Here is a 19,712-nt window from a genome sequence, read left to right as displayed (position 1 = left end):
TTAACAAGAAATTTGTGGGGTGGTTGAAAAACGAGTTTTAATGATTCCAACCTAAGTGTATGTAAACTTCCGACTTCAACCATAGGTCCTGGATGGCAGGAAGCTTGGCCCGAGTGATATACTGGGCCGTACGCACTACCCTCTTTAGCGCTTTACAGTCAGATGCTGAGCAGTTGCCATAACAGGCAGTGATGCAACCTGTCAGGATTCTCTCGATGGTGCAGCTGTAGAACTTTTGGAGGATCTGTGGACCGATGCCAAATCTTTTCAGTCTCCTGAGGAGTAAAAGGTTTTGTCGTGCCCTCTTCACGACTGTCTTGGTGTGTTTGGACCATGATAGTTCATTGGTGATGTGGACCCTAATCTAATTAGGCCCTAATCTATGGATTTCACATGACTGGGCAGGGAAGCAGCCATGGGTGGAGCTGGGAGGGTATAGGCCCACCCACTTGGGAGCCAGGTTCACCCACTGGGGAGCCAGGACCAGCCAATCAGACGGATTTTTTCCACACAAAGGGGCTTTATTACAGACAGAAATACTCCTAAATTTCATCAGCTGTCCGGGTGGCTGATCTCAGACAATCCCACAGGTGAAGAATCCGAATGTGGGGGTCCTGGGCTGGTGTGTTATTGCCATCTCTATTGTTTTCTATTGCCATCTCTATTATTGTTATCTCTAAAACGACGGAGGTGGCTTATGGTAGAGAAATTAACATTCTATTGTCTGGCAGCAGACAATGCTCACGAACAGCAATGTAAACAAATTTGTGTACAGCATTTGAGAGAAATTAGCTTTTTGTGCATATCGAACTCAACTTTAGCCCCTCCCATGGGTGCACATGCACTTGCAAACGTGAACATGTGCGCACAATCGTTGCACAAATGTAGCCTGTCATTACTGCCATAAACAATAATGCAAAATGCAAGATAGGCTACAGAAACTGAGTTTTACACCTGCATTTCGAGTTGAAAGTCATTCATCTTAGCTGCCAATATCAACCAGGGATTTACAGTATCATGTCACTTCTATGTCCAAAGCAAGCAAAACCACAAGACCTTCTTGTAGCTGAGGTTGCACGATTGGATGGGAAAGCATGTTCTATCTACCACGGGAGGTTGTGGCACCTTAATTGGGGAGGTTGGACTCGTGGTAATAGCTAGAGCGGAATCAGTGGATTGGTATCAAATACAGTGCATCAAACACATGGTAGACATTCCATTCGGTCCACTCTAGCCATTATTATGAGCCGTCCTCTCCTCAGCAGCCTCCACTGCTATCTGCAGCTTGCTTGCAGAGTATTCCTTGCCCGCCGGGTAGCCCTGTTCTTCGTAAGAAATTTTCCAGAATGTTAGGTCTTAATCCCATAATATTGAAGGCAGCTGTTTATCTTCAGACATATAGCCAGTAGCCACCCAAACTAGGCCCTTCTCTGATCAATCAAATCACCAGGTAGCCTATTGTTCTGGTAAAGATGAGTTAGTAGATTGCGAAACTATATTTTATATGGATGATGAACATAGGCCTACTCTGTTTCTGCAAAACTGGAGGAAATTAAACAAGTTCTTTCTGGTCGCTAATCTGGATATGAGGGCCGCCTTTGCTCTTCAATGCTGATGACTGGTCACTGGTCAACAATCAAGACGCGCAACTTTTTGGATCTGAAGAATAGATGACACTTTATCGACAACTTGCGGACAGTGGGTTCAGAACAGCAACGGCAAACATTTTATACCAAAAAAATACAAAATTGGGGGAAATTATAAAACCACTGAAAAGGGCACTTTGGAGACTGGAAGGGCAAAGGGGCATGTGCTCTTGTCACGCCCTGGTTGAAGTATTTTGTGTTTGTCTTCATTTATTTGGTCAGGCCAGGGTGTGGCATGGGTTTTTGTATGTGGTGTGTTTGTATTGGGATTGTAGCTTAGTGGGGTGTTCTAGTTAAGTCTATGGCTGTCTGAAGTGGTTCTCAATCAGAGGCAGGTGTTTATCGTTGTCTCTGATTGGGAACCATATTTAGGCAGCCATATTCTTTGAGTGTGTCGTGGGTGATTGTCCTTAGTGTCCTTGTTCTGTGTTGATTTACACCAGTATAGGCTGTTTCGGTTTTCGTTACGTTCTTTGTTTTGTAGTGTTTGTAATTGATTCGTGGTTTACGTTTGTTTATTAAACATGGATCGCAATCTACACGCCACATTTTGGTCCGACTCTCCTTCCCACCTAGAAAGCCGTAACAGCTCTGCACAGGTAGAGCCCTGTCTGTGCATGTTCATGATGTCAGTATCCTAATTGCAGTCGTAGCTACCTTGCTAGCTAACTGGATCCCCAACCTAGGGAAAGTGTTATCTGGAAGCTTTATGCAAAGTTTACCTCATTTCCCAAAGGGTTTGCCTGCTTTGAAAAAAAAGTCTCAAAAGAAGCTCTGAATAAAATTAAAATAGTGCACAACCTTCAATTGCACCTCTCTGTACCTCAGATTCGGGCGAAGGTTCCCTTCCAACAGGCCAAGACCCTAAGCACACAGCCAAGACAACGCAGGAGTGGCTTCAGGAGTCTATGAATGTCCTTGAGTTGCCGAGCTAGAACTTGAACCCGATGGAATATCTCTGGAAAGACCTGAAACTAGCTGTGCAATGACGCTCCTCATCCAACCTGACAGAGCTTGAGAGGATCTGTGGAGAACAATGGGAGAAACTCCCCAAATACAGTTGTGTCAAGCTTGTAGCATCATATCCAAGAAGACTAGAGATTGCATTCAAAGATGCTTCAACAAAGTACTAAGGTAAAGGTCTGAATACTTATTTAAATGTGATATTTCAGTTTTTTATATATACATTTGTAAACGTTTTTTTGCTTTGTCGTTATAGGGTTTTGTGTGTAGATTGACAAGGGCAAAAAAACAAACAATTTAATCAATTTTAGAATAAGGCTGTTACGTAACTAAATGTGGGAAAAGTCAAGGGGTCTGAATACTTTCTGAATGGACTGTATATTTTTTTTAAATCTGTACTTGTATAGTCTTTTTACCAGCTAGGGTCATCTACTTCAAACCCATTTCTGCAGTCAATGGACCAAATCTCCCTCTAGTGGCCTCATGGGTGGGATGTTATTAATATTTTTCATAATATCATGTTTTTTTTTTAAATCCACAAAATCTGGTGTTTCTATGTCAAACAATGTTGTTATATTTCAGTCTTCTGTGATGTAAATAAAGTGTAATATTGGGATGCAAACTCAACATGTAATACATTACAACTCTAGATCTGGTATGATACAGGCGTCTTCTTTTTTATAAGCTTATAACCATGTGTGTGAGGTTCATACATTTGCTTCAAAGTAGATTTGTTTAAGACTCCCAAGAAGCACTCTGCATGACCCTGATTTAGCCCACTGCTATAAAAGGCTTTAATTAAGAGCTGTCTGTCTTCCCAGTAGTCTACTTTGTGTGTGAACTGCTGACTGCACATCATTTGCAGCAGACTGTTGACACATCAACCAGGATTACGGGCAGGAATTTATGACTGTTGTTGTTTTGGCAATCAGTGGCTGTATTGGAGAGGGAGTGGTTTCTCCTCTCCTAGGCAATCAGCAATTAGTACCAGGAGGTGTGCTCTTTACCTCTTCTAGGCAATTAGCAATTAGTGTTAGTACTTCAGTCTCCCCTGTTTTCTCAGCGGCAGTCGTGTTAGCAACAGTCTCATCGCTGAAACAAAGACGATTATGTGGAGTTGTTCAGGACGGAAAGATAAGGTTTCATTCACACCCCTCTCTCACTTACACCCCTCTCTCACTTACACCCCTCTCTCACTTACACCCCTCTCTCACTTACACCCCTCTCTCACTTACACCCCTCTCTCACTTGAGTATTTTACCTAGATTTTTTTGTCATTTTGCTCTTTTGTAGCTTTGTCAACTATGTCAGTGTTTTCTATACCTTGGCCTGTATCCCTTCTCAAGTGAACAGAAATATAAACGCAACATTTTCAAAGGTTTTTACTGAGTTACAGTTCATATGCGGAAATCAGTCAATTGAAATCAATTCATTGAGCCCTAATCTATTTCACATGACTGGGAATACAGATTGCTAAAAACAAATGGGCCTCAAGATCTCGTCACAGTATTTCTGTGCATTCAAACTGCCATTGATAAAATGCAATTCTGTTAGTTGTCCATAGCTTATGCCTGCCCATACCAAAACCCCACCGCCATCGTGGGTTACTCTGTTCACAACGTTGACATCAGCAAACCTTTCGCCCACACAAAGCCATACAGTGGTCTGCGGTTGTGAGGCCGGTTGGCTGTACTGCAAAACCTCTAAAACGACAGGTGATAGCTTATGGAAGAGAAATTAATGTTCAAATCTCTGGCAAGAGCTGTGGTGGACATTCCTGCAGTCAGCATGCCAATTGCACGCTCCCTCAACTTGAGACATTTGCGACATTGTTTTGTCTGACAACTGCACATTTGAGTGGCCTTTTATTGTTCCCAGTACAAGGTGCACCTGTGTAATGATCATGCTGTTTAATATGCTTCTTGATAGGTCATATCTGTCAGGTGGCTGGATTATCATGATAAAGGAGAAATGCTCACTAACAGGGACGTAAACAAATTTGTGCACAATTTGAGAGAAATAAGCTTTCGTGCAAATGGAATTGTTTTGGGGATCATTTATTTCAGCTCATGGAAAAGGACCAACACTTTACATCCTGCGTTTTTTAAAGTATTTTTGTTCAGTGTAATTTAGTGTATCCTTCACGCACAACCCATATGGAACTCCTGGTGTCCGGCAGCATTTGGAAGGCTGAGATGAACTCGGCCTATACTACCCTTCAATCCCTAGACTTTTTGGCCCTGATGGAGACACTGCTGGTCTCCATCTGACTGTGTTCTCTCATATTCCAAGAGTATCTGGTCATTGTGATGGTAGCACTGAGCTACTAATTACTAAGTGGTTTTTATTTTCTCCCTCACTCAGTGATAGAGTAATTGGTATGTTTTAAGATAATGGCTAAAGTGTTCCACTCTGAAATTGTGTGTGGGAAATGTTTGAGAATCATAAGAAGATAATATGAAGATGTGTGTAGCTCTGTTAGAATTGTAATACTAGGGTATTATAGTCTTTAGTAGGAGTGTAAGCAGAGTGAAGTTGTAAATCTGTCATGCCCTGGTCAAAGTATATTGTTTGTCTGCATTTATTTGGTCAGGCCAGGGTGTGACATGGGTTTATTGTGGTGTGTTTTGTCTTGGGGTTTTTATTAGGTATTGGGTTTGTGGCTTAGTGGGGGTATCTAGCAAAGTCTATGGCTGTCTGGAGTGGTTCTCAATCAGAGGCAGGTGTTTATCGTTGTCTCTGATTGGGAACCATATTTAGGCAGCCATATTCTGAGTGTTTTGTGGGTGATTGTTCCTGTCTCTGTGTTTATGGTCACCAGATAGGCTGTATAGGTTTTCACACAGTTATTGTTTTGTTATTTCATGTCGAGTTCATTTATTAAAGAACATGAATAACCACAACGCTGCATTTTGGTCCGCTTCTCTTCCACCAGACGAAAGCCGTTACAAAATCACCATTCTCTATCCAAATTGTAGCATTACTTTGGGAGACTATTTTCCATGGGGAGGTATAAACAGTTGTAATTCTAAGTTGATTAGTTATTAGAATTAGTTTATTTTTGATTCAATGTGTTTTTTTAAATTAATGACGTGTTTGAAAGCGGTAAATGACCAGTTCCCTGAGGTCCTGGTCTTGGGGTACTTATACAGTGGTACTGTGTTTAGGCTGCATGTAGAAAGGATAATGTAGGTGTACGGCTATCTTCATGATCTGATAACCATCCTAGAGGTCACCAATAGAATAAGGGAGTATGGACTCATTTAGAAAATAGTTTTTAGCGGTAACATTGTTATGTTATTTTTTTTTACATTTGTCTTAGAGGGTATAAAGAAAAGGTTAATGTCATAATGCGACATATGGTCAATGTTTGTCTAGTTTCCTGAAACCGAATTGGTATGAACTTAACTGTTATGATCTGTGTGTTTTTTGAGGTTATCATGGAAGGTGATGTCAGATCGTGTTTCAATGCATGGTAGAAATAGTTTGACCATAGACGGTGTGTGTTAACCTTAAAACCCTCGCTAATCGACTGAAGAAAAGGCAACATTCGCTCCTCATTCACTCCGCCTATTGACCCAAACCTTCAAGACAGGTCACTCCACCGAGACTGCTTTTCTCTGTGTCATGGAGGCTCTCCGCACTGCCAAAGCTGACTGTACAAACTCAGTCTCACATCAGAATTAATGTCCATCCATGTTTATCAAACTCCACATTTTGACATTGTTCCAAATTTCAAAGTATTTAAGTTTAGGCATTAACTATTAAAGGCTGAAAACAAAAATATAAACTACTTTCTATCGCTGGATTCGAACATGCAACCTTTGGAATAAGAAGCCGACGCTTACGCCCATCCACCCTCCCCGCCCACAATGCCTTAGCAAAACCTACCTGAAAGTAACAGTGCTCACCTTGTGGCCGGTTTCCACATCTTCCGACATCCTCAGACATCCTCAGACATGGATGGACGTCGAATACTGACTTGTATCACGGATGACCTGCTTGGACTCTCTCGCCTGTGTATTCTCCAATATCTATCCACTGCCTTTGACATCATGGACCATCAGATTCTCCTCTCACCGCTGGTGTCTCAGGCTCTGCACACTCTTGGATTTCATACTACCTGGCAGGCCACTCCTACCAGGTGATGTGGCGAGGATCTGTTTCTAGGCCTTCTTCTCTTTCTACACCAAGTCACTCAGCTCCGTCATATCCTCACATGGTCGCTCCTATCATTGCTATGCGAATGACACTCAACCACTCCCGGGCATGAGAACTTATGCAGAAAAAGTACATTTTGTGTGCACTGTCATTACGTACGGCTTTTTATCTGCAACAAGTCCGTTTGGTGGAAACACACCACTGGCAGGAAAATGTGCATATTTACTTTAGGCAAATTTTTTTTTTTTTAAATCTGCATAAGTCTTTTGCCAATTGTAAGAAAACCTAGCTAGTGACTGAGATGTGGTTGTCCCAAAAAGCTATCTAAAGATGACTGCATGAACTGGAAGTCACTCTGGATAAGTGTCTGCTAAATGACTAAAATGTCATATGTGGAAGTTTAAGATGAGAATGTAATGCACTACGAAAGCAAATCCCTTGTCATTTTCCCTTGATTCAAGAGAGCTGGGTATACTGTAATGTGTTAAATTAAACACATAACAACGCTTTCAACGGTTCCCTTCAAGTAATTACATTCAGTCTCAAACAATGTCCTATGTTCTCCTAGGTTAACGTCATCATACTGAGCACCCAGGTCCAGGGCGAGTGTGCGTTTCTGGACCCCTGGGTCTACATCCTCCTGAGGAAGGCCATCCTCAAGAAGCTCTTCCTGCTGGTGCACCAAGTCCCACCCCCACCCTCTCAACCACTGGAAGTAGACCAACGGCACCTCCATCAGCAGTAAGCCAGACTGCTTCTGCTTGGATGGAAATGTCAGAGGCCTACCAGACACAATATTGTGCTGTCCATTCATGAGGCGTACAAGACACTGGCATGTTAGTTATCATTGACCGTGACAAACACTTAATGGCTGGACCCAGATGGACACCTGCTGGACACCTATTGAGTGCTTCTAGCCAACCTATTAGTACCTTACTACCTAACCTTGAAAGGATGAACTCTGCAATCAGCACTAGGATGTCAATGTTGTCTTCTTGAGTCTTCTCTGTGACACTTATGGCTTATAAACCCAGCTGCTCAGAATTAAAGACATCTGTAGTTCTAGAGTCCCTCACAGCCCTCAAAGCAAGTGCATAATGACAAGGGCAATTGATTGTTTTACAGCTCAGTTAGTGAGTGATTGAAATATCGCCTCAGCAGGTGTTCCTCTGGTAAAATGAATTGTTCTGTTTCACTGCTGCTGTTGTGTCTGGCAGATGGTTGGCAGATTAAAATTGAACACATTTTGGATTCATGTGTCTCTGTCCTAAGTGAGAGTACTTTTTGTCTGATGGTTTTCTGGATTTTTTTTTTTTCCAATTTGGTTTACGTCATTTTAAATATCAAGTTCGTTCACATCCCCTTTTTTTATTGTACAAAATGTATTGTTTTACTCAAATCACCGTCGGTTCGGACCCCCTTGCATATGTTTGACACTCCTGCCCTAGACTATGCTGCCCTACAAAGGCAAAACTCAGTAACTACGCCATCAGCGAAACTGAAATGGCTTGAAAGATGTTTTTACTAGCCAGCCAAATGTGTTCGGTAGATAAGTGAAAATGCAATGATGTATAATGCAATTATTGAGTAATACTTTATGCATATCAACCATGAACACTGATTTGACCTATGCCCCTAAAATGCAGATAATGCACTCTGTATTTTGTATGGTATTAAACACCTGTATGGGTAATGCAAAGTGCTGTATCTACAATCTAAATCCATTGATACAACTTTCTTGTTTTCCTGTTTGATGGAAACAGTTAGAAATCTCAAACTACATTCTTACTGTAATGGTTTTTGTATTTTGAATGTTGTATTGTAATAACCTGCAAGTATTTTTTTTGTCATAGGGTGCAGAATGTTTGTATTACTAAAATGTTTAATTAATCTAAATGTGTTTTTCCAACTTTCCTGTTTTTCACATGGTCATTTATTTGACTTTGTGGTCATAGGTCAAATCTGTGATCATCAAATTTTATTGGTCACTTACACATGGTCAGCAGATATTAATGTGAGTGCAACGAAATGCTTGTGCTTCTAGTTCCGACCATGCAGTAATATCTAACAATTTCACAACTAACTTATATCAAATTAATTTATATAGCCCTTCATACATCAGCTGATATCTCAAAGTGCTGTACAGAAACCCAGCCTAAAACTCCAAGCAGCAAGCAATGCAGGTGTAGAAGCACGGTGGCTAGGAAAAACTCCCTAGAAAGGCCAAAACCTAGAGAGGAACCAGGCTATGAGGGGTGGCCAGTCCTCTTCTGGCTGTGCCGGGTGGAGATTATAACAGAACATGGCCAAGGCGTTCAAATGTTCATAAATGACTAGCATGGTCAAATAATAACAGCAGTTGTCGAGGGTGCAGCAAGTCAGCACCTCAGGAGTAAATGTCAGTTAGCCGGTCATTAAGAGTACCTCTACAACTCTCGAGACAGCAGGAGCGGAAAACAGCAGGTCCGGGACAGGTAGCACATTACATTTACATTTAAGTCATTTGGCAGATTTGAGAAGTCATTTGAGAAGGATTACTTTATCCTATCCTAGGTATTCCTTAAAGAGGTGGGGTTTCAGGTGTCTCCGGAAGGTGGTGATTGACTCCGCTGTCCTGGCGTCGTGAGGGAGTTTGTTCCACCATTGGGGGGCCAGAGCAGCGAACAGTTTTGACTGGGCTGAGCGGGAACTGTACTTCCTCAGTGGTAGGGAGGCGAGCAGGCCAGAGGTGGATGAACGCAGTGCCCTTGTTTGGGTGTAGGGCCTGATCAGAGCCTGGAGGTACTGCGGTGCCGTTCCCCTCACAGCTCCGTAGGCAAGCACCATGGTCTTGTAGCGGATGCGAGCTTCAACTGGAAGCCAGTGGAGAGAGCGGAGGAGCGGGGTGACGTGAGAGAACTTGGGAAGGTTGAACACCAGACGGGCTGCGGCGTTCTGGATGAGTTGTAGGGGTTTAATGGCACAGGCAGGGAGCCCAGCCAACAGCGAGTTGCAGTAATCCAGACGGGAGATGACAAGTGCCTGGATTAGGACCTGCGCCGCTTCCTGTGTGAGGCAGGGTCGTACTCTGCGGATGTTGTAGAGCATGAACCTACAGGAACGGGCAACCTCCTTGATGTTAGTTGAGAACGACAGGGTGTTGTCCAGGATCACGCCAAGGTTCTTAGCGCTCTGGGAGGAGGACACAATGGAGTTGTCAACCGTGATGGCGAGATCATGGAACGGGCAGTCCTTCCCCGGGAGGAAGAGCAGCTCCGTCTTGCCGAGGTTCAGCTTGAGGTGGTGATCCGTCATCCACACTGATATGTCTGCCAGACATGCAGAGATGCGATTCGCCACCTGGTCATCAGAAGGGGGAAAGGAGAAGATTAATTGTGTGTCGTCTGCATAGCAATGATAGGAGAGACCATGTGAGGTTATGACAGAGCCAAGTGACTTGGTGTATAGCGAGAATAGGAGAGGGCCTAGAACAGAGCCCTGGGGGACACCAGTGGTGAGAGCGCGTGGTGAGGAGACAGATTCTCGCCACGCCACCTGGTAGGAGCGACCTGTCAGGTAGGACGCAATCCAAGCGTGGGCCGCGCCGGAGATGCCCAACTCGGAGAGGGTGGAGAGGAGGATCTGATTGTTCACAGTATCGAAGGCAGCCGATAGGTCTAGAAGGATGAGAGCAGAGGAGAGAGAGTTAGCTTAAGCAGTGCGGAGCGCCTCCGTGATACAGAGAAGAGCAGTCTCAGTTGAATGACTAGTCTTGAAACCTGACTGATTTGGATCAAGAAGGTCATTCTGAGAGAGATAGCGGGAGAGCTGGCCAAGGACGGCACGTTCAAGAGTTTTGGAGAGAAAAGAAAGAAGGGATACTGGTCTGTAGTTGTTGACATCGGAGGGATCGAGTGTAGGTTTTTTCAGAAGGGGTGCAACTCTCGCTCTCTTGAAGACGGAAGGGACGTAGCCAGCGGTCAGGGATGAGTTGATGAGCGAGGTGAGGTAAGGGAGAAGGTCTCCGGAAATGGTCTGGAGAAGAGAGGAGGGGATAGGGTCAAGCGGGCAGGTTGTTGGGCGGCCGGCCGTCACAAGAAGCGAGATTTCATCTGGAGAGAGAGGGGAGAAAGAGGTCAGAGCACAGGGTAGGGCAGTGTGAGCAGAACCAGCGGTGTCGTTTGACTTAGCAAACGAGGATCGGATGTCGTCGACCTTCTTTTCAAAATGGTTGACGAAGTCATCTGCAGAGAGGGAGGAGGGGGGGGAGGGGGAGGAGGATTCAGGAGGGAGGAGAAGGTGGCAAAGAGCTTCCTAGGGTTAGAGGCAGATGCTTGGAATTTAGAGTGGTAGAAAGTGGCTTTAGCAGCAGAGACGGAGGAAAATGTAGAGAGGAGGGAGTGAAAGGATGCCAGGTCCGCAGGGAGGCGAGTTTTCTTCCATTTCCGCTCGGCTGCCCGGAGCCCTGTTCTAGCACGTCCGTTATACACACAAGAAGGAAGGAAGGAATGAATAAGAATATGTACATATAAATATATGGATGAGCGATAGCCGAACGGCATAGACAAGATGCAGTAGATGGTATAGAGTTCAGTATATACATATGAAATGAGTAATGTAGGGTATGTAAACATATTGTGGCATTGTTTAAAGTGACTAGTGATACTACATACAATTTACATTTACTACATACAATTTTTAATTATTAAAGTGACTAGAAATTTGAGCCAGTTTGTTGGCAGCAGCCACTCCATGTTAGTGATGGCTGTTTAACAGTCTGATGGCCTTGAGATAGAAGCTGTTTTTCAGTCTCTCGGTCCCAGCTTTGATGCACCTGTACTGACCTCGCCTTCTCGATGATAGTGGGGTGAACAGGCAGTGGCTCAGGTGGTTGTTGTCCTTGATGATCTTTTTGGACTTCCTGTGACATCGGGTGCTGTAGGTGTCTTGGAGGGCAGGTAGTTTGGCCCCGGTGGTGCGTTGTGCAGACCTCACTACCCTCTGGAGAGCCTTACGGTTGTGGGTGGAGCAGTTGCCTTACCAGGAGGTGATGCAGCCCGACAGGATGCTCTCGATTATGCATCTGTAAAAGTTTTAGTGTTTTTGGTGACAAGCCAAATTTCTTCTGCCTCCTGAGGTTGAAGAGGCATTGTTTTGCCTTCATCACGTTGTCTGTGTGGGTGGACCATTTCAGTTTGTCCGTGATGTGAACGCCGAAGAACTTAACTTTCCACCTTCTCACTACTGTCCGATCGATTTGGATAGGGGGGTGATCCCTCTGCTGTTTCCTAAAGTCCACAATCATCTCCTTTGTTATGTTGACATTGAGTGTGAGGTTATTTTCCTGACACCACACTCCGAGGGCCCTTACCTCCTCCCTGTAGGTCGACTCGTCATTGTTGGTAATCAAGCCTACCACTGTTGTGTCGTCTGCAAACTTGATGATTGAATTGGAAGCGTGCATGGCCACACAGTCGTGGGTGAACAGGGAGTACAGGAGATGCACCATTGTGAGGCCCTAGTGTTGAGGATTAGCGGGGTGGAGATGTTGTTTCCTACCCTCACCACCTGGGGGCGTCCCATCAAAGTCCAGGACCCAGTTGCACAGGGCGGGGTTGAGACCCAGGGTCTCGAGCTTAATGACGAGTTTGGAGGGTACTATGGTGTTAAATGCTGAGCTGTAGTCAATGAACAGCATTCTTACATAGGTATTCCTCCTTTCCAGATGGGTTAGAGCAGTGTGCAGTGTGATTTGCATTGTCTGTGAACCTATTGGGGCGGTAAGCAAATTGGAGTGAGTCTAGGGTGTTCGGTAGGTTGGAGGTGATATGATCCTTTGGCTAGTCTCTCAAAGCACTTCATGAGGATGGAAGTGAGTGCTACGGGTCGATAGTAATTTAGCTCAGTTACCTTAGCTTTCTTGGGAAAAGGAACAATGGTGGCCCTCTTGAAGAATATGGAAACATCAGACTGGGATAGGGATTGATTGAAGATGTCCGTAAACACACCAGCCATCTGGTCAGCGCATGCTCGGAGGACGCAGCTAGGGATGCCGTCTGGGCCGGCAGCCTTGCGAGGGTTAAGACTTTTAAATGTTTACTCACGTTGGCTGTGGTGAAGGAGAGTCTGCAGGTTTTTGTAGCGGGCCGTGTCGGTGGCACTGTATTGTCCTCAAAGCGAGCAAAGAAGTTGTTTAGTTTGTCTGGGAGCAAGATATCGGGGTCCGCGACGGGGCTGATTTTCTTTTTGTAGTCCGTGATTGACTGTAGACCCTGCCACATACCTCGTGCCTGGGCCGGTGAATTGCGACTCTACTTTGTCTCTATACTGATGCTTAGCTTGTTTCATTGCCTTGTGGAGGGAATAGCTACACTGTTTGTATTTGGTCATGTAAAAGCAGTGGTTTGCACTTTCAGTTTTGTGCGAATGCTGCCATCAATCCACGGTTTCTGGTTAGGGAAGGTTTTAATTGTCTCCGTGGGTACAACATCACTGATGCACATGCTAATAAACTCGCTCACCGAATCAACGTCTACATCAATGTTATTGTTCGACGCTATCCGGAACATATCCCAGTCCACGTGATCGAAGCAATCTTGATGCGTGGAATCAGATTGGTCGGACCAGCGTTGAGCAGACCTGAGCACGGGCGTTTCCTGTTTTAGTTTCTGTCTGTAGGCTGGGAGCAACAAAATGGAGTCGTGGTCAGATTTCCCAAAAGGAGGGTGAGGGAGGGCTTTGTATGCGTCGCGGAAGTTAGAGCAACAATGATCCAGAAATTTTCCAGCCCGGGTCGCATATTCGACATGTAAATAAAATTTAGGGAGCCTTGTTTTCAGATTAGCCTTGTTAAAATCCCCAGCTACAATAAATGCAGCCTCAGGATATGTGGTTTCCAGTTTACATAGAGTCCATTGAAGTTCTTTCAGGGCCGTCGAGGTGTCTGCTTGGGGGGGAGCGGTGAACACGACTGTGATTATAATCGAAGAGAATGTCCTTTAGTAGATAATGCGGTCGGCATTTGATTGTAAGAAATTCTAGGTCAGGTGAACAGAAGGACTTGTGTGTTGTTATGATTACCCATGACTCGTTAATCATAAGGCATACACTCCTGCCCTTCTTCTTACCAGAGAGATGTTTGTTTCTGTCGGTGCGATGAGTGAAGAAACCAGGTGGCTGTACCGACTCTGATAACGTATCCCGAATGAGCCATGTTTCCGTGAAACAGAGAATGCTACAATCTCTGATGTCTCTATGGAAGGCAACCCTTACTCGGATTTCGTCACCCCAATGAAGTTGAAAATTAAAACGGTTAAAGGTAAGGGTTATTATGGTAAAGAGTAGGAATTAAGGTTAGAGTAGGGACATTCCAAGGATTCCAGACAGCACTAACTCTAGCCTATGTAGCCTCGTAATTTTTATATTTAACTAGGCAAGTCAGTTAAGATCAAATTCTTATTTACAATGACAGCCTAATCCAGACAACACTGGGCCAATTGTGCACCCCCCTATGGGACTCACAATCACAGCAGACTGTGATACAGCCTGAAATCAAACCAGGGTCTGTAGTGACACCTCTATCACTGAGATGCAGTGCCTTAGACCACTGCGCCACTCAGGAGCCCATACTAACCAGTCTGCCAGACTGATTACCGCTGGTGGGTAGCAAGTTTAAAGTTTTATTGGTCGTATGTAGAGGATACACGTGGTATACACCATCCAACAAAATGCTTACTTGCAGTTTCCTTCTCGACAATGCAACAACAATAAATCAAATTTAAAAATAAGAATACGTAAATAAAGTAAAATGCTCAATAGAATAGACATTTTAGCATAAGTAGAATAGAGGAAAGCACAATATTTACATATGAATCATTGGGTCGCAAGTGTTTAAATTGTGCAATAGTAAATAAGAGTCTGGTAGTGTGTGTGTGTGTGTGTGTGTGTGTGTGTGTGTGTGTGTGTGTGTGTGTGTGTGTGTGTGTGTGTGTGTGTGTGTGTGTGTGTGTCGAGAGAGAGAGTCAGTGCAGGTGGTCAGTCTAGTTCAAGTGTCCAGCAGTCTGATGGCTTGTAAATTGAAACTGTCTCTGAGACTGTTGGTATCAGAACTAACGTTCGGATAGCATGCCGACAGTAAGGAAGTAAACAGCTCATGGCTGGGGTGTGTGGGGGTCCTTGATGATGTCTTGGATGTCTTGGTTATAGGCTATGCTGGCAGGTGATAAAAGTGATTTAATTCAAATGAATTTCCAGTGATGGATAGGTGATGAGGGATATTGTTTATACAGAGACTTAGAATGGTTCTGTTTAATTGCATTTCACCAAATAAATCTTATCTAAATGTTGTCTCAGACAGTCCCCTTTATACTACTCCTGTGCGGTAGGGGGATTCGTAAAGGTTTTATGATACCACGGAAGAAGATATTAGTCATATGGTGAGTTACGTCATTTATCGCCTATAGTCATCCTCCATCTTTCGCTGTCGCATGCTTCCTCAGATATCTGCGGATCGGGTATGGTATATCATGTTTACGTAAATACGAGAGGTTTCGTGGTCTACAATGACATGTGTGTTGGATAGTTGACCGGGAACGAAGTATTTTAGGCGAAAAGAGGCGTTGACACTTCGTGTGATACCCAGCAAGTCCACTAAATTAGCTTGCTAGCCAGCCTGTCTGGTTAACGTTAGCCTGGCTAGCTAATGTTAGTTATATCTGGAAATGTGTTTTTATTACGTCGGCGACAGACACCATATTTTGTGAAAGGTGTCGCACGTGGATTAAACTTGTTTTCAAATTGCATGTTCTTGTGTTCGCTACTTACTGTTCACCGTAGTTAGTTACACCCCCCCCCCATGTTAAATGTGGTTAGCTAACTAGATAAAGGGCTCATAACTAAACATATTAAGTTAGCAGCAGCCGTATGGGGTTGTAACCTGAGTGGAGAGGTTATCTGACACTGATCATCTATGGAACACATTGTTTTACTGATAGTTGATGATTGATAAATTGCCAACCCATATTGCCTATACTGCCTCCAATTGAAAACAGATACATTGTCATGTTTTACTCTAACTCATAACCGCTCTCATTTTTCCAGGAAACGTTAGTAACATGAACCAAGAAAAATTAGCGAAACTTCAAGCCCAGGTCCGGATAGGAGGAAAGGTAAGATAATGCTCAATCTTTAGTGATGGCTACTTCCCTTGAAATGGACAGCAACGGTGTGCAGTCGTAATTTCAACAAAAACGGTGCAGTTCTGAACGACAAATTGAAGAATGTGATTATGGAGGCAGGAGTGTTCTTTCAAATGCTCACACACCCATATTGATCCGTCCACACCCACTGAACAGTAGCATATGTACCACTGAGACTATTGAGGGACATGTGCACCGTTTTGGGGAAACGTATCGTTCAGTATAAACAGTCACGCAACATAAACGTTGAATGAACACACCCCTGATTTAGGGACTATGGGCTTCACCAGGTAAATTCAAGTCTGAACCTCAACTCAGTGGCACATGATCTTCAACAGTCTTTGAGGTATATTTGCTCCTGGTTGATGAGGTGTGGCCTTTTTTATGGCTGTGACCATTTTTAATATCGTAAAACTTGTGCAGCACACCATAGACAATCGCCCTCTGGGCCACCATAATCACTCCTTTCTTCAAATGGTCGTTCAGCAGGCCATTTCCGTAAAATTAAACATTGAACATCGTTCTGTTGTGCAATTCATTATGAGGTAGAACAGAAAACACGCAGTACTCTGGACCTCCAGACTCGGATTTGAATACCCCAGGGCTACAACATGAGATGCACACGTGCCATTGAAGGAAAGATAGACACGTGGAGTGTCCAAACACTGTTCTTGTTGAGAACCACTGTGTTGGCAGACTTAGTCGGTTGCCGTTGTAAGGCCAGAGGGACCATTTTTTATTTTTTTAAATTGCTCTTAATTTTGGGAGGCTTTCGGCCTGGTACAAATCACCAGGTGGAGGTCTCAGAGGACTGGATATACCCCTGCTGTGTTTAACCTCTAAGTATGTTCCTACATCTCCCTGTATTGTTTTTAGGGCTCGGCACGTAGGAAGAAGAAGGTCGTACACAGAACGGCAACAGCCGATGACAAAAAACTTCAGAGTTCGCTAAAGAAATTAGCTGTCAACAACATTGCTGGTATTGAAGAGGTAAGCAACAGCAACCGTTTCACACGTCTTTGCATTTTGTAGATAATGTATTGTTACGCATGCATTGCACATTTCATATATACTTCCTCCCTCCTTTGAGACTCCTGTCTCCAGTTTATAGATTAATTTGAATGAAACGACTGCATTTCTGATGACTCTTGCATGGGCTACAGTCTTGTATGTCAGTCACTTTGGACACCAAACTTGGAGAAGAATCTGAAGTAACCGAAACCCCCACCTGCTCTGTCACTAGGTAAACATGATCAAGGATGACGGCACGGTGATCCACTTCAACAACCCTAAAGTGCAGGCGTCTCTGTCGGCCAACACCTTCGCTATCACTGGCCATGCCGAGACCAAGCAGCTCACAGAGATGCTCCCGGGCATCCTCAGTCAGCTGGGTGCCGACAGCCTCACCAGCCTGCGTAAACTGGCAGAGCAGTTCCCTCGGCAAGGTGGGTTGGCAGATGCAGTAGGCTAGGGTGTATTTACGAGGAACCAAACGGGTAAATAAAAACGGAGGGACCTACCTGAATTTGTCCAATAGAAACTCTTGTTTTTGTTTAACTTTTACTATAGCTTTCTGCTGTGTGCACTAATGAATACACCCCTGGGGATTATTCTGCAACCTGAGACCCAAAGAACGTCTTGATGCTTATTGCGTACAATTTCTTGTTTTGTTTCAGTGCTCGACAACAAAGCCCCTAAAGCAGAAGATATTGAAGAAGAAGATGATGACGTTCCAGGTAAGGGTGATTCTGTTTAAGACTTCAGAGGAAACCTCACATAATTTCAACCTGTAAAACCATCCTTTGTTTCCTCTCCCTTTCTCTTCAGACCTGGTGGAGAATTTTGACGAAGCATCAAAGAACGAGGCAAACTGATTGATCTTCCCCTCAAGACCCAAAACAAGGATTGGAATTGCAATTAAGAAAGGCGACTTCTCCTGTGTTTTAACTTTTAGCTATGAAGGCATATCATTTCAAACACTATCCCGTCAACCGGAGACTTGTGTATTTTGAAATGGCCCACGGATGCAGTCCTTATCAGACTGACTTGCGCACTTCAACTCCCAACACATTGGTCAACAGTTCAGTACTTTGCACCACATTGTCAGTCTCGATCAGGATTGCGGTGGTCTTTAAAATAAAGTTTGTCTTCAGAGTTTTTTTGTTTGTTTATGAAACAAAATAAAGGTGATTAACATTTTGTACATGGTGCTGTGGTCTTTCTAGCTGTTGAATGGGGGTATTTTGTTTTTGGATATTACAATTTTCACAATGTCTGCCACCCTGGTTCATTATTGTAGTATCAAGATGCATAGCTTTTCTTTGTCACTATATATTTAAATTCAAGCAGGTGTTGCCTTAAACTCAAAAGTAATTAATTCAACTCCAGCATCAGGCTGTGCAGCAGATATCAGACTGACTTGGATGATAATATCACTGGTCAAAGATAATGGCCTTTCGTGGTTGTATTTTTAGACAAATGTTTTCTTTCTGAGGTTTGTACACATGACTTGTATTATGATTTAAGACTTTAACCACTGGGATAAATACTTTGTAAATGTTTTATCAGGAGTCATTAATTCCTATGTGCAGTAGACACTTGGCTAGAAGTGAGAGCAAGATTTAGATAAAATTAAACTGGCTTGTGTGGTCTACTGTACATTGTACACTGGTTTAGAAAAGGACATATGAGGACATCCTTGAGTTCATTCAAGAAGACCTGCAGTGTAACAGGGGGGCAGAAGGGGGAATAGAGGGAAAACCTCCCTCTGATAGTAAGACTGTTTTATTTTCTTCGCTACTGTTACAAAATGTTGAAGTTCTTCAGTGCCCGGGACGATGAGAATGAAAGCCTCTTGGGTGCATTGACAGACGGTAAGGTTTTTAATTATTTGTATAGAGATGCAAGATGTATTTCAATCAGGGGAAATTGTAGCTGATTTTCAATCATGCGTCTTGCTGCTCGCGAAACATTCATAGAACGACAGATCGAGGCACAAGTGAGACTATTGTTCAGCCTATATGAATTACTGGAAAAATACGACTATTTTGGGGAATAGCGTGGTAAAGATAATATTGTGCTTAATTACTCTGCCACATTTAATGAAGCGAGATAAGCAGCAAATGTCGCATTGCCGTGTTCGCTGGTTGAGGGGATTTAAAACAGTTGCACGTGTACTGGATACTGAGTCACCGTACCGCAAACGCTCAGTCAGCTGAATACGTTGGGCCCTATTGTTGTTTAGTAATCGTCAGCATGAATGGAAGGGTTGGGGTGCGATAACGGGGTTGAAGCTGCAATGCAGTTTTACCCCGAAAATAATTCACCAACGCCAGTAAAGGCTATGTGAAATTGTGCAATAGAGGCAATAACCAACCGAGGAGAGATCCATCACAGCATATCCCAAAATCTGAATTATGATTCCAATTTTCTTTCTCACTGTAATAACATTTTGGCGCATTTCAGTCGATAGTGAAGTAGAATTTTTAAACAATATAGAATTTCATTAATATTGTCTTAATTTGTGTTCTTGTCGTTATCCATTCATTATCTTGTCATTAAGCCTATAACTTTTTGTATACACCTTGATTCATAATGTATAATAATAATGCAGGCTAAATAATCTAACATCCAATTTTGCCACTGTTGGGGAAGTAGGGGTGCTGAGGGTGCTGCAGCACCCCCTGAAAAATTAAAAAAAAAAAAAAAAATATTCACAAAAGTAGTGCACTGGGCCTTTGCTAGTATTAGCGGACTGATATAGACG

The 19,712-nt window shown here is 43.6% G+C and overlaps 2 protein-coding genes across 2 annotated transcripts in view; both read left to right on the top strand.

Annotated features, from left to right (window-relative positions):
* The first annotated feature begins 15,186 nt into the window (after positions 1–15,186).
* btf3l4 (basic transcription factor 3-like 4) lies at positions 15,187–18,145 on the top strand. Its single transcript, XM_064952504.1, has 6 exons — positions 15,187–15,262; positions 15,849–15,916; positions 16,823–16,936; positions 17,190–17,391; positions 17,623–17,682; positions 17,774–18,145. Exons 2-6 carry the CDS (start codon positions 15,863–15,865, stop codon positions 17,818–17,820), a joined length of 477 nt encoding a protein of 158 aa, XP_064808576.1. The 5' UTR covers positions 15,187–15,262; positions 15,849–15,862; the 3' UTR covers positions 17,821–18,145.
* Positions 18,146–18,708: 563 nt separating this feature from the next.
* The window catches only part of zfyve9b (zinc finger, FYVE domain containing 9b), a 16,411-nt gene continuing 15,407 nt past the window's right edge, over positions 18,709–19,712 (top strand). The window contains exon 1 of the mRNA XM_064952503.1: positions 18,709–18,819. Within this exon, the coding sequence (XP_064808575.1) occupies positions 18,756–18,819 (64 nt within the window). The 5' untranslated portion in view covers positions 18,709–18,755. The remainder of the gene's footprint in view (positions 18,820–19,712) is intronic.

This window comes from Oncorhynchus masou, chromosome 31 (genome assembly GCF_036934945.1).
Source record: "Oncorhynchus masou masou isolate Uvic2021 chromosome 31, UVic_Omas_1.1, whole genome shotgun sequence".
NCBI classification, from domain to species: Eukaryota; Metazoa; Chordata; class Actinopteri; order Salmoniformes; family Salmonidae; genus Oncorhynchus; species Oncorhynchus masou.
This window is presented reverse-complemented; position numbering and strand designations above follow the sequence as displayed.

What these genes read in the sequence shown, in the direction of transcription:
- btf3l4 (XM_064952504.1), top strand. Translation starts at nt 15,863, where the DNA reads ATGAACCAAGAAAAATTAGCGAAACTTCAAGCCCAGGTCCGGATAGGA. An exon ending in AGGTCCGGATAGGAGGAAAG is followed by an intron (nt 15,917 to 16,822) that starts GTAAGATAATGC and finishes TATTGTTTTTAG; the next exon opens with GGCTCGGCACGTAGGAAGAA. An exon ending in ACATTGCTGGTATTGAAGAG is followed by an intron (nt 16,937 to 17,189) that starts GTAAGCAACAGC and finishes CTCTGTCACTAG; the next exon opens with GTAAACATGATCAAGGATGA.